General features: G+C 36.6%; 1 protein-coding gene across 1 annotated transcript in view; it reads right to left on the minus strand.

Moving 5' to 3' along the window:
• LOC107714274 (leukocyte tyrosine kinase receptor-like) overlaps positions 1 to 13877 on the minus strand; it is a gene marked incomplete at its 5' end in the record, with an annotated part of 255294 nt that overhangs the window by 55522 nt on the left and 185895 nt on the right. Inside the window, 2 exons of the mRNA XM_016520089.1 lie at positions 2320 to 2420; positions 2683 to 2877. Coding sequence (XP_016375575.1) covers positions 2320 to 2420; positions 2683 to 2877 — 296 coding nt within the window. The remainder of the gene's footprint in view (positions 1 to 2319; positions 2421 to 2682; positions 2878 to 13877) is intronic.

Raw genomic sequence — 13877 nt, forward strand, 5'->3', positions numbered from 1 at the left:
GAAAAAAATAAGGAAAGTGTGTCCAGCTGAATTAATTTAGTATTTTGTAGACGGGTATAGAAAAAGCTTAGTTTACCGCGGCAGCCGTCGCGTGACGGCCTTCTCGTGTGAAGACCGAAGAGTATAAAGACCATCGACTCTACCGTGCTAAGTCGCTTTGGATAAAAGTGTCTGCTAAATGACTAAATAAATAAAAATAAATAAATAAATGTTGAACCACTTTATACAGTATAATGACCATTAAGGCCAATATAAAGCTATTAAGGCATAATGAAAAATGAAACATGATTAAACATTTATGTAAATAAGGGAGTAATTTCTCAATAATATGAGTGTAATATAGCAAGTACACATTACAGGCCAACGCATAAAATTCATTAAAAAAAAAGTGCTTATTGTATTCAGAAGCCTTCAACTTTAACTTTAACAGTGGTATTTATACTTTACACATGACGTTGTTTTTCATCTAAAATTTTACTTACTATGGAATAGGCCAGCACATTTAATAGAAATACTTTTGTATTGGAAGACCTTTACATAATAGTTTGATGTGTGTCAAACTGATGTTTATCCAGGTCCATAGTGCATCAGCAGCCAGCAGTTGGTTTTTCATGTTCTTGCATGGTCTTTTACCTCAAGACTACTTTGTAATTTATTTACACAAGAAAATGAGGACAACACAGAAATATAAAAGGGTACATTGGCTGCCACTGTTGCGTGACGTCATCACGCAAAGAAACCATCAAATTTTATTGGTCAGGCATCAACCAATAAAATGACTTCATTCGCACCCCAGCCACCCCCCACCCAGTTCTGCTCTCTTATATCTGCATGTACAAGTGCACAAGTGAGTTTTGCTACAGAAATATCGCGAAAGGAGAAGCAAAAGTCAAAGCGCCAGATCTGAGAGGCTGTAAGTGCTGACTTGTGGTTGTGCAGTGAATCTGAAGTAAAGTGCAAAAGTAAATATGTCCTTTTACACATTTGTAGTTATTAATCTGCAACTTAAAATTCAAAACACGGGTGTTTTGATTGTTGTCTGTTTGTGCAAATCAATAGATTCAGCTTTTCACATTAGAGCTGTGAGTGTAAATTTCAACTTACAAATACGAATATATGACAAGTTCTCACATTCAAATAAACAAGATCTCCAGCTTTGCTACTCTTTTACCTTCATAGAAATACTGCTGCTGCACATATAACATATGGAATTACCCCCATATATAACCTACATGAAATGAACTCATAGCAGATCTATACAGGTGGAGCTGGGGAAGGTGGAGGGTTTCTGAAATGCACTGCAACTGCTACAGCAAGCACTAGCGAAGTATTTGAATGTTGAGCAGCAAGATCATTTGCTGCTGATGCAAGAATAAACCAATCAGCTGTGCCACGTGAATAATGATGTGATTGTATCAGATTGAGTTAGAACCTATCGGCCTGCGTCATCCAGAGTTTTATGACAGAACTGTGCATTTATTTAATTTTGGAATCATCTTTTTTTTTTGTCCTCAACATATAAATGTCTCTTTCAGCCACCTTATTTTTAATGTAAGAGTGTGTGCAGCCATTTGTACTTGAATGTGTGTGAATTTCCAGTACAACATTGTTATGCTGCTTGATATTGATATTTGTTATTATATTATTTACATTTATTATCATAATCATAAACACATTGGTTGTAACACAAATAGGTTTACCATTTACTGCACTTTTATATTCTTCTAACTATTACCCTATAGCGGCTAATGAATTGAAATCTGGAACATTCACAGGAAATACTTCTGTGTTGCAAAATAAGGTGAATGCATGACAAGAAATAGTTGAATTTGAATTTTAGGAACTGAGTCCCCTGCAAGGACATCATTTTTTAGGGTCCTTGAGGGTTTGAAAACACCCGTTATAAAATATATCACACAGCAAGCTGACTCACAATAGGCCTACCAATGATCTCCTCTACACTATACAGAAAAAGAAACAAAATCCTAATGTCCCACTTTACCTGCATCCAGCCTCCAGTACATACTGCATGTGGAGAAACATCATAAGTACATAGTATGTTATTTTTTGAACATACTATCTCTTTCCACTTATCTGTCGCCATTACCTCCTGCTGCATTATCCTAAACGCTATATAAACCATATCAGTATTCAGAGCATTTCTATAGATGTAGCATTGATCGCTGCATGCATAGGGTAGAATATATTTGCAAATAAGGCTTGATGGAAACCAAATTTCTTAAGAGATCCAGAGCCCCATTTCACAGAAACACTGCGCATTACAGTTGCTTGCGGAATGCAGAAACGTCGTCTTCTTACCATGCAAGGGGCGTTCCGTAGGGGGTAGAAGAAAAGCGGGCTTCGCACCTGGGCTGATCCTCGCTGACCTTTGGGCTGACTGTCGATGGCCAGCAAGGCCCCTGCCAGACAGGGTGATGAAAAACATGAAACAAACTTACACAAAATATCATCCCCCCAAAGAAAAAAAAAAACAGACTAAAACCAGTCAAAAGCTAATTGTCAATCATTAATAAAGATTATTTATTAACCATGTCTGCTTAAATTATTTTTCTTTATTTTTCATTTATCAAGGTTGCTACTCAAACTTGTGCTTGATTAACTATTTATCTACATCAAACAGCACTTTTTGTTGTTTGGACTTAAGATGTTTAGGCGGAGCACCTGGTGATGGACAGCTGCTTCTGAGGCTTTGGGGAATGGACGGATGGGCCCTCCATTGTGGGCCCTTTCCTGGAACCAGCTGCCAGCCGCAATCCTCTCTTCCGAACGAGCAATTGCTGCCATTCAGGAATTGACCTGGTTGAGTGGAAGTCAATGAGATATTTTGAGAAAACTGAGAAACCTGAGAGAAAAGAACTGTGAGAGATGAAAAGAAGAAGAGAAATATGGGCTAACAATTGTATCCCTCAGCTCAAGAGCTTAGAAACTTTAATGAGAAACCGTCTTCGACCGTTTTTTAAATGTCTGAGGAGGCATAAGAGGGCAGCGGAGAGCTGTTGAATGCGAATGAGGACATGGTTTTGAGGTAAAGGAACAGAAAGGCAGGGAAGAAAGTGTGTAGGAAGGCCATATTACAAATGGCCTCAAAGCCCTTCCATCAACAGACAATTCATTCAACCCCATGCAGGGCTGCAGGGATGGGTCTGACCCTCATTAAGAAACATGGGGGAAGAAACATAGCTGCCCTCAAGCGATCCACTGCATTACAGAGGATAAAATGTCTGCTGGAATGCAACTTACAAGCTTTGCTTGAGGTTCGTACAATCCGGTGTTAGGCATATAAAATTACATGCTTCCAAGCAGTGGATGCATTCATGGGAACAAAGTGATTATGGGAAATGGCTTGTTAATAAATAAAGATTTTTTTTCTTTCCCTGGTTTTGAGAAAATATAGACTGTTTTTAATTTTTATTTTTTTCCCCCCTGAAACAACCTTGCCGAAAATTTTCTACCAAACTAACAAAAAATAAATAAATAAATAAAATGATAATAATAATACTAGTAATAGTAATAATAATAATAATAATAAAGACCATGCGCTTCTATATCAATATTTTATTTTAATACATTTCTCACTTGTTTATAGACCTCGGCACGCATATTTATGCTCTCAAAAATGTTTCATCCCAAAATCAAATTAATTAATTAATTACCATTGTTTTCTCGTACATCTTCTTTTACAACCGTACATTAGGTGTAACAGGTTACCACGAAGAGGTTTACTTTATGTCTTTCCAATAGACTTTCCACCAAGAGAGTAAATCAGAGGGTTACATTAAAAGCTTCTGTGCAAACAAACACAAATACTTCAAGTAAATTCAGCACTTGGTAAACTAAATGAGGCAGAAAGAAGACATAAAAGAGGAAAAGGCTCTCAGTAGTCACTTGTTTTTTTATGGCTTCGATGACAGGAGAGGACACTGACAAAGGCTATCAACAAATGAAAACACAAAGAGCCCTTTCCTGTCCAATGAAGATACGACAGAAACTCCAAAAATGTGTTAATGTAATGAGAACTCAAGCACAGTTCTAAAGAGATGACTAGGATAACATTTTAAGATAAACATTTACAGCTTCTGCCCTTTTGCGGGACAAGATATGGATCATTTTACTATGGTGCCATATATATATATTTTTTTTCTTTTTGCATACGGAGCGCTAGCTTAACACGCTTTAGAACACTGACAAAGGCTATCAACAAATGAAAACACAAAGAGCCCTTTCCTGTCCAATGAAGATACGACAGAAACTCCAAAAATGTGTTAATGTAATGAGAACTCAAGCACAGTTCTAAAGAGATGACTAGGATAACATTTTAAGATAAACATTTACAGCTTCTGCCCTTTTGCGGGACAAGATATGGATCATTTTACTATGGTGCCATATATATATATTTTTTTTCTTTTTGCATACGGAGCGCTAGCTTAACACGCTTTAGAATATGTATAGGACGGAACAATGGCCCAGATAAGTAGCGTAGCGACTGGATTTATGTGAGTTGAGTCTGATAGCATCTCAGCGAACACAACGAGATGTAACCGAGGTTTGCATATCTATGCAAATGGAAGACAGTCGCAGAGCTGTACAAACGGACCGGCTCACCAGGGGTTCATCATACTGCTGACAATGATAAAGAGAGTGATTGTATAGAAAGAAAAATGAGGGGAAAAACAGGCTCACTGATGTGATTCACTTACTTCCTGCTTTAAAAAATATATATAAAAATACAAGGGAGATGTGCTTTTATCATTGGTGGCTACAGAGGCATAACGCACCCTTGATCTGGGTGATGACAGATTTTGTTGGGAAGACACATGACGAGAAATGTTCATCTCAGATAATACGGCTTCAGCCACTAGAAATCAAGGTAACACTTTATTTCGATAGTCCACTTTAGACATTCTATTAACAGTAAGTAACTTTGCAACTACATGTCAACTAGCAGTTAGTAGAGTATTAGTAGACTGTCTGCTTAATATCTAATAACACTTTCTTTGTCAACTTATTCTACTAACCCTAAACCTACCCTAACAGTCTACTCTGAGAGTTAGTAGACATGTAGTTGCAAATTAATGAGAATTAGTTGACATGTAGTTGACATGTAGTTACAAAGTTACTTATAGTTAGTAGAATGTCTAAAGTGGACTATCGAAATAAAGTGTAACCGAAATCAAGACAAGCATCTAACTAAATATCGGACACTGAGCTAGGATTTCCAAATTTTTAGCAGTCGATTTGATAATGGGGGATTTTATACTTTAAAAGAGTTGGTTCCTCAACTCTGAATTTTTTTTTTTAATATAATTTAAACAATTTATTATTACAGAATTGAAAAGACCTGGAACTCTTGCTAGTACGTCAATGTATGATGCAGAGATAGCGGAGGTATCTGGAGAGAGCTGGTTTTATTTATTCTTTTTTTTATTTTTGAGGAAAAAAATATATATATTGAGTGTGATAATGATCAAAATCATGCACCCTTAATCTTGACCCTGTCCTCATGAAATATTTATGGACTTGAGGAGTTGATTCCATCAAGGGTTACCAATTTTTATACCAAACAAACAAACAAATAAAATATTAAGAAATTAAATTGGTGGTATGTAGCATTTAGATATTTATCAATTAATTAAAGTGTGAAGTGATTTTAATGTTTTGTTTTTTTCCACACTTGTCATGTTATTTACAATTAAAATGAAACTGTATTAAAGTTTAAATTTATATTAAATGCAGTTAGTTGAACTCAAGGCTGTTCTCTTTTAAAGTAAACTTATGTGGCCTTTTATTTAATTGAGATTATATTATCTACAAGTATATTTTAAATAAGATTTGAAGTACACTACAATCGCATATTAAATACAATTAAGTGCATTTATTTTTCACAATGGAATCACACATTTACACTACAGAACCAATATTTTTACACAAATTAGATTTTGTTTTCCCACCTGTTTCCATTCACTATTGCACTAGATTAACTAGATGTAACACCTGCAAAACACTGTAATTCAGGGAACTTGGTTCAAATTTTAATAACTCAAGCGCTTAAATCTCTATCTATCTATCTATCTATCTATCTATCTATCTATCTATCTATCTATCTATCTATCCATCCATCCATCCATCCATCCATCCATCATGTTTTTAAAGATAAGTCAGGAATGGATTATTTTCTATAACCCATCTGACTCCCTTCATTCATCTCTTAGTATTGCATCAAACTGCAACTGCAGACACATTTACATGCGTTGAGCGAGAACCATCAGTTCATGTAAATGGCATAGTAATTAATAGCCCTGCTTCACATTTCAGCATGGCAGCCTTGCTAATGAAAAAAAATAGATTAACTAGATGTAACACCTGCAAAACACTGTAATTCAGGGAACTTGGTTCAAATTTTAATAACTCAAGCGCTTAAATCTCTATCTATCTATCTATCTATCTATCTATCTATCTATCTATCTATCCATCCATCCATCCATCCATCCATCATGTTTTTAAAGATAAGTCAGGAATGGATTATTTCCTATAACCCATCTGACTCCCTTCATTCATCTCTTAGTATTGCATCAAACTGCAACTGCAGACACATTTACATGCGTTGAGCGAGAACCATCAGTTCATGTAAATGGCATAGTAATTAATAGCCCTGCTTCACATTTCAGCATGGCAGCCTTGCTAATGAAAAAAAAAGTATTTAAATCAAACGCTGTGTGTGTATGGTGAGTAAAGAAAAAGAGGAGAAACAAAAGTCGAGGAGGTGTTAATACACCAATCTGCTCTGATGCAGCTAGGCTTTGTGATAAAAGAACAAAGATGTGATGGATATGTCAGACTAGCGTCGGTGTGTCAGTACTAAAATGATTTCATTATTATTCGTCAGACATTTGACAGTCAGCTGTAACAGTGAGTCATATGTGTACCACTAGCGGGCAAACATTCATATCAGTGAGCTGAAAGCTAAGCTAAGATAAAAGACGCTCAATCTGTCACTGCACATGGGGAAAAAGCTTAATGACCCTCATGAAGGTTTGCAGGCTCTGCGACACAAATGCTGCGGCACAAAAAACCCTTGTAAACACTGCATGGAGGATGTGCTGAAACATGAGTCACCAAGAATCAGGCTCTGAAATATAGTTTCCAGTAAGATCCTTCAAGATTAAGCCACACATTTCATGCACACCATATGATTGATTAAATATTTGCCTTCGTAATCATTAATAAAAACATAATATCTTGCTGCATGCTGTGAGTCCTGAGAACATCGTATTAAACGCGTGTTTCTGTCCAAAAGCTCCAGATTAACCGGGTTACAATTCCAGAAGAATTTGAAAAGGCTTTTCACTTTTGCTTTTTCCATAAAAAAAATAAAAAAAATAAAAATAAAATAATATATATATATATATATATAATTTTTTTTATTTTTTTTTTTATGATGATGATGATGGCAGTTACATAAAAATAATATTTAAAAAACACTAAATGGACCATGGCCATGTTGTAATTTATAGTCATAATATAAGTTTCCTGCATTATTTATTTATTTATGTATTTATTTTATTTTATTTCCCTTTCACTGAATATCTGGTTTCACTCTGTTGAAATATTTGAAGTCGCTTTTATACTCTCTCAAACAACAAGAATGATTACCAACAGAATGAGAATTTAATGACTCCTTCAGAAACACATCGCCTATGAAGGTCACAGCAAGACAGTTGGAAACTCGGTTTCAGACTCCATTTCCTCCATCTTTGTTGTCTAACAAGAAGTAGGCCACACAGCATGTTAAGTTCATGCATTTTTTTAAATTGTTCACATTTCTCAACATAAAATGTGAAAATGTAAAATAAGCAACAAGAGGCCTATTTCACATCGATGTCACAACGGACAGATTTTTGAAGGGTTAGAAGCTAGTTTGCTAATGATATAACAGTTTGTTTTGTGCATCAAAACAGGTAATTAATGCACAAGCCACTGACATGAATTATTAATACTCTTTCTTTGAGTCACTTTGGCCTTGATTAAATATGAACGTTTGTCATTCAACAAAGAGAGAAGACATTTCTGTGAAGGTGAATGGGGCCATAGGGTAAACATATTGAATGTGAAGTGTACACAGTGTGGAGATCTGAGTGATTATGAGGTCTGTGTGTGTGTGTGTGTTCGTTACATCACAACATCACAGCGCGTATTGTGCACTCTAGACAGATACAACTAAGCCAGACTGAAATGTGTTCTCTCAAAACAAGATAACACTCTTGCTCTGACTCATACAGGACGCGCTGTGCTTTTCTCAATAGCATTAAGCACAATATTCAAAAAGAGCACTTTCTTCATCCTGATTCTGAGAATCTGTCTAATGTGACCAGGCAAAAAAAGCAAATTACGTTTCTCTGCAAGTTCATTGCACATTGCTGACATCCTCATGTTAAGATTTTGATAATACAACACTGTAAAGTGGTATGTTTGCTGGTTGGAGTCTGCTGTTATCAAAGAAGCTGATGATGAATCTGAAATTGGACTAGACTGAAAATGATAAAACAGACCAGGCTTAAACAGACATTGACCTGTTTGTTTTCCTGATAATCTCATCATGATTATTTTTATTCATACCTGCATTTTCCTATCCATTCCATCATGTATCAGTTCTTTCCTTCCTTCTTTCCTCTGACATTTTAATTCTGTCTGTACCTTTTTAACATCTATTTCCCCTTCATTGATTCAAGCTTTATTGGATCATTCCTGTTATGCACCAATTTGTACAATGAAGATCTGACAGAAATATTCCTTTCTTTTCTTTTCTTTTCTTTTTTATTTTCTTTTCTTTTCTTTTCTTTTCTTTTCACTAATGTTTCAAATAAATAATCAAATAAATAAATAATAATAATAATAATAATAATAATAATAATACTAATAAAACAAGACCATCTTCCTGTTGATTTCTACTCACTGGCTGAACGCGGCAACAAAAATACAGTGCAACAGAAGAAGTCTGATTCATGAAATTAATGACTGATTCATAACTCATCTGTCTAGAACAGCTCATTCACAAATTCTCAGTCAGCCTGCATTACATCTGATTCAGCAAACTGCAAGTCACTACTGTTGGTCATATCAAAAGTATCAAAGGATGTTCTTCTTATCCTGCCAATCTCAGTGTAAGGCTTTATTAACTGCACCTTTATTTCTCTTCATCTCAGTTATGTATTAAAAATCATATTACCTTCATTAAATAAGTAGTCCAAGGGGAATTAAAATCTACACTCTATTGCCTGAGCTCTTCATCATCAACAGGAAGACAATCTGTTTACCTTCATCTCACTGAATTATATGAAATGATTATATGAAAATGAGAACTTCACTTTCAGTTTTAAAAATGATTGGTCCCTATCAAAGCATCAGTGATCAGCCCTTAACATGAGATTTTCACACAGGCCTCCAGAAATGGATTGAGAAAACGAGCACACCTCGTGTTAGTTGGGGCAGTCCAAGTCAATGCATTTGATGTACAGGGAAAGCCGTAAAGTTAATGCACTTGAATTACACCCGACTCTCCTTTAGGACAACAGACGAAATGGGGGGCATCTATTTAGGAGCTCAATGAACTGTTCAGACCCACACTTGATTGGCTGAGGTAAGGCCCTGGCATTATTTGTCTTTGTCAGATTATTCCACAGTGCCTGAGGGGCAATGAAGCAGGCTCACGGAAAGGATGGGTTTAGAGAGACTGAATCTTTGAACTGCTTCGAACGAATTGTTTGAGAATCGCTGGAAAATGAGGTGATATTAAATGCATATTTTGAGAAAACGAAAAGTTTTTTGACCTTGCATGCATGTAATCCTGTTGTAGGAGACTACAAGAACAATATTAGGAACCGTAAAAATGGCATAATAGGGGCACTTTAAGGCCATAAACATATTCTATGCTTATGTTTCCCAACACTGTTCCCTGAGGGACCCCGGTGCTACACATTTTCGAACTCTTCCTAATCAATCACATTTGAAAAAAATAAAAAATAAAAAAATTGCTCATTAGCAGAGACTCCAAGACCTGAAACGGATGTGTCAGATAAGTGAGATGTCCAAAATGTGTACTGTTAGGCTGCCTCCAAGAACAGGGTTGGGAAACACTGCTCTATACAAGCATGCAAATTCAGACGCGAATGCTTGGCCAATACATTGCAAGTTTGAGACTGCATTGTACGTTCTTGCATTCCTGTTGCAATTTCAAACCTCATTTGTCCAATTATCCAGATTATTTAGCTATGAGGTTTTGTTGACAGTGTTGCTTTAACTAACTTGCTCAGCAAGATTTGCTTTGAAGTTTTGCTTATCATTTAAAGTAATTGACCTGAAACAGAAAACTTAAAATGCTGATAATGCAATGCATACTTGTGTTATGAATTCCATATCAGTCTGATTCATGAACAAATCATTCAGAATAGATTTGGGAGCTGGACCAACTGATTTGAATTGAAACAATCCGACTAAAATGACTGATCTGTTCACCAATGGAGACTGCTATATCTCTAAAAAAAAAAAAATCAAGATATTCACTAAGCGATTACTTGAATCTCAATGAATTTCACAATGGAACTTGCTGAATTAGACTGACAGAAGGATATAGTGACTTACTCCAGATACTGTAAGCAAAACTTGGCTAATTAGCTTTGGTGAGTTGGTCACTAACATATTTTAATCAGGGCTGCCAGACTCAGCTCCTGGTGGGCCACAATCATGAAAAGATTAGCTTGAACTCTAATTAAACACACATGAACCAGCTAATTAAGGTCTTCAGGATTACCAAAAAAACTACAGGTTGGTGTAGTGGAGCAGGGTTGGAACTAAGCTCTGCAGGACCGCGGCCCTCCAGGAGATGAGTGTGGACACCCTTGGTGAGTCTGATAACCGCTGATTTAAAGGACATGATTTAAATCAGTCCTGGTCCTGAAGGGCCAATGTCCTGCAGAGTTTAGCTCCAGCCTGACCCAACACACTTGCCTGGAAGTTTCTAGTAATCCGGAAGACCTTGATTAGTTGGTGAGTTGTGGTTAATTAGGATTGGAGCTAAACTCTGCAGAATAGTGGCCCTCCAGGAGCAGAACAGCACATCAGAATCCAAATGTCTACTCAAGAAAACATTAGTGACTATGCAACTTGGGAGTCTTCTGGCAACTGACAATTTTATTATTATTATTATGTGTGTCAAAACTCCAAGGTTTATCGGAGATGTGGCTTGGCATGTTTCATGGCTGCTTCTTTGTATGTGAAGTTTAACTCCATCTTGTTTTATTTTTTTAAATCATGTTACCCTCTCTTTTCAATGTTTTTATAACACCCTTTAGCATTTTTGTTCTTCTTACTATGCCCACTGTTGAACAGTAGCCCTGGCCACCTGAAATTTTGCTTTAACTATATGGGTCTTCTTTTTTTTTTTTTTGGTGGAGGCATGCATGGCTGACAATGTCAAACCCTGAGGCTATACATTCACAGGATATAGAATGTCTAACATGGTAGTTCCATGTTTGAGACCAGGTCAAGAAAGGCCATGCAAGAGGTATCACAAGAGCCAGTGTCTTTATATCAAAGGATGCCCAAGAGAGATGGGAGGCAAGTCTGTCTGCTTCATTACATCTCAGAGGCATAAAGCCCCTTTGATTCCATGGTGGCCCCGTTCCTTGATGTTACCCTAGTGCTTGGCAAATCTGGGCAGTCACATTACAGCTCAAACTGCTGCCTTTCAAAGTTGATTGAGAAAGCGACTCCAGAGATTAAAGCAAACATACTTTGAGACTTCAGAAGATGGCTGGGAGAGTAGATTTCTGACACTCTCTGGCCGTGTGACATTACTGTCTGGCGTTTCTGTCTGAAGCTATTGATGAGAAGACCCGATTTTAGAAGAACAGTCAGATTCAGCTTTAAAAGAAACTGATCATTCAATAATGACAATACTGTCATTGTCACGGGTGCACACACACGAGGGACGAGGAGACGCTGGAGAATACTTTATCACGGACTTTATTTCGCTCACACTAATTCCAAACCATATGATTTTATTTTTGGCAAAAGGAGATTTATCTTTTATTTTTTTATTTTTTTTTAACTAACAACGTACGCCAATCTGTTTCATGTAACTACATTTAAAGGAGATTGGAGTTTTCAAGCTTCATAAAGGATGAAGAAGCACCATAAAAGTAATTAATATGTCTTATTTGCTATATTAGAGGTTTGCTATTTTCTTCTGAACCAATAAAATTATTTTGTGTGATCGACAAACCAAAATGTAAGTTATTATTCATTAATAATCTTTCAATTGAGGGAGATGATACTGTACATTGAAACATTCAGACCTAATGAACTGAAAAAAAAGAGATAGAGATTGACAACCTTATTCACTTGAAAAGAGTAGTCAGGATATTCTTTAAGAAATTCAGATATAAATTCATACAGTGAAAGTATGTGAGGGTGAAAATGTTGTACTATCTCTGTAGCAAATACAACTGGGGGAAAAATGTCAGACATTTTGGTCTGACAACCAATCTACATGGCTGACATACGTTATAACATTTTCTTTTCATTTCAAGTTATTTCACAAGATGAAATGAAACAAGTCCATAAAACGATAGTTATGATGTACTATCTTTCTATCACAGGAAATATATGCAAGTGCCACCTACACAGCCTGACCTTTCTCCTAGAAAAACATTCAACACAGGTTCTTTGGAAATCTCTAATGCATGTTAGCTCAGCAACAATCTGCTCTGTCAATGGTAGACTTTCTAAATATCTCTGTGAAGAACCTGGGGCAAGAGAGGTTAATAAATGCAGACTCTTACGAATAATTTGTTCCCTTTTACATAAGAATGAAAAAAGAGAGAGAGAGAGAGAGCATTTCAGATGTGAATGCCTACAGGGCAGGAACAGTAGGAGAGGATGAGGGGTGCTGGAGATGGGACAAGAACAGAGAAGTAGAGTGAGACGAATCAAAGACCTGGATATCTTTATTGACTGCTGATTGGAGTTGATTTTTCGCACACACACACACACACACACACATGTCTGGTTTGCTATCCTTGTGGGGACTCTCCATAGGCGTAATGGTTTTTCTACTGTACAGACCGTATTTTCTATTGCCCTACACCAACCCTACCCCTAAACCTACCCCTCACAGGAAACTTTGTGCATTTTTAGATTTTCAAAAAACTTCATTCTGTATGATTTATAAGCTTTTGCACCCGTGGGGACCACAATTTAGGTCCCCACCATGACACGAGTCCCCATGAGTCTGTGTGTAGTCAGGTTTAAGTCCCCACCAGGATATATAAACCTGTACACAGAGACACACTCTCTCTCTCTCTCACACACACACACACATCACACACACACACTTTTTAACTATATGTTGGTAACAAATTAACAAAACAAAATAATTATTTAATTCATACTGAATTAATACTGGTGGTTGACAAGTGGCAGTACTGCTGATCTCCAGTAGCCATTTCAACTTGACTGCAGTGTTGTATAATGGGGCAGATCACATGACCTTTATTCTTTGCACTCCCATCGGTAGTTGCCACATTGCATCACTTCTCATTTGCATAAAGTTAAACTCTACTCAACTCTTTTGCATTACCAACTCACTGATGGGCCTCAAATTGCCAATGCTAATTGAAAATGAATGATTTCCACTCACTTTGTCGCTGCAAATTGTTGTCAGTGTGAACGCCCCAATGAGTTATGCCTTCAATTACCAATTTGGCGACGATCTGCAGACCCTCATGGCCTGTAGTTTGTTTGTAAAATTGCATATCATTTTATTTATTATTTTTTTCCCCAAGCTTTTCTTTCGCTGTTTA

Source organism: Sinocyclocheilus rhinocerous, unplaced genomic scaffold (genome assembly GCF_001515625.1).
Source record: "Sinocyclocheilus rhinocerous isolate Xijiao unplaced genomic scaffold, SAMN03320098_v1.1 scaffold3254, whole genome shotgun sequence".
NCBI classification, from domain to species: domain Eukaryota; kingdom Metazoa; phylum Chordata; class Actinopteri; order Cypriniformes; family Cyprinidae; genus Sinocyclocheilus; species Sinocyclocheilus rhinocerous.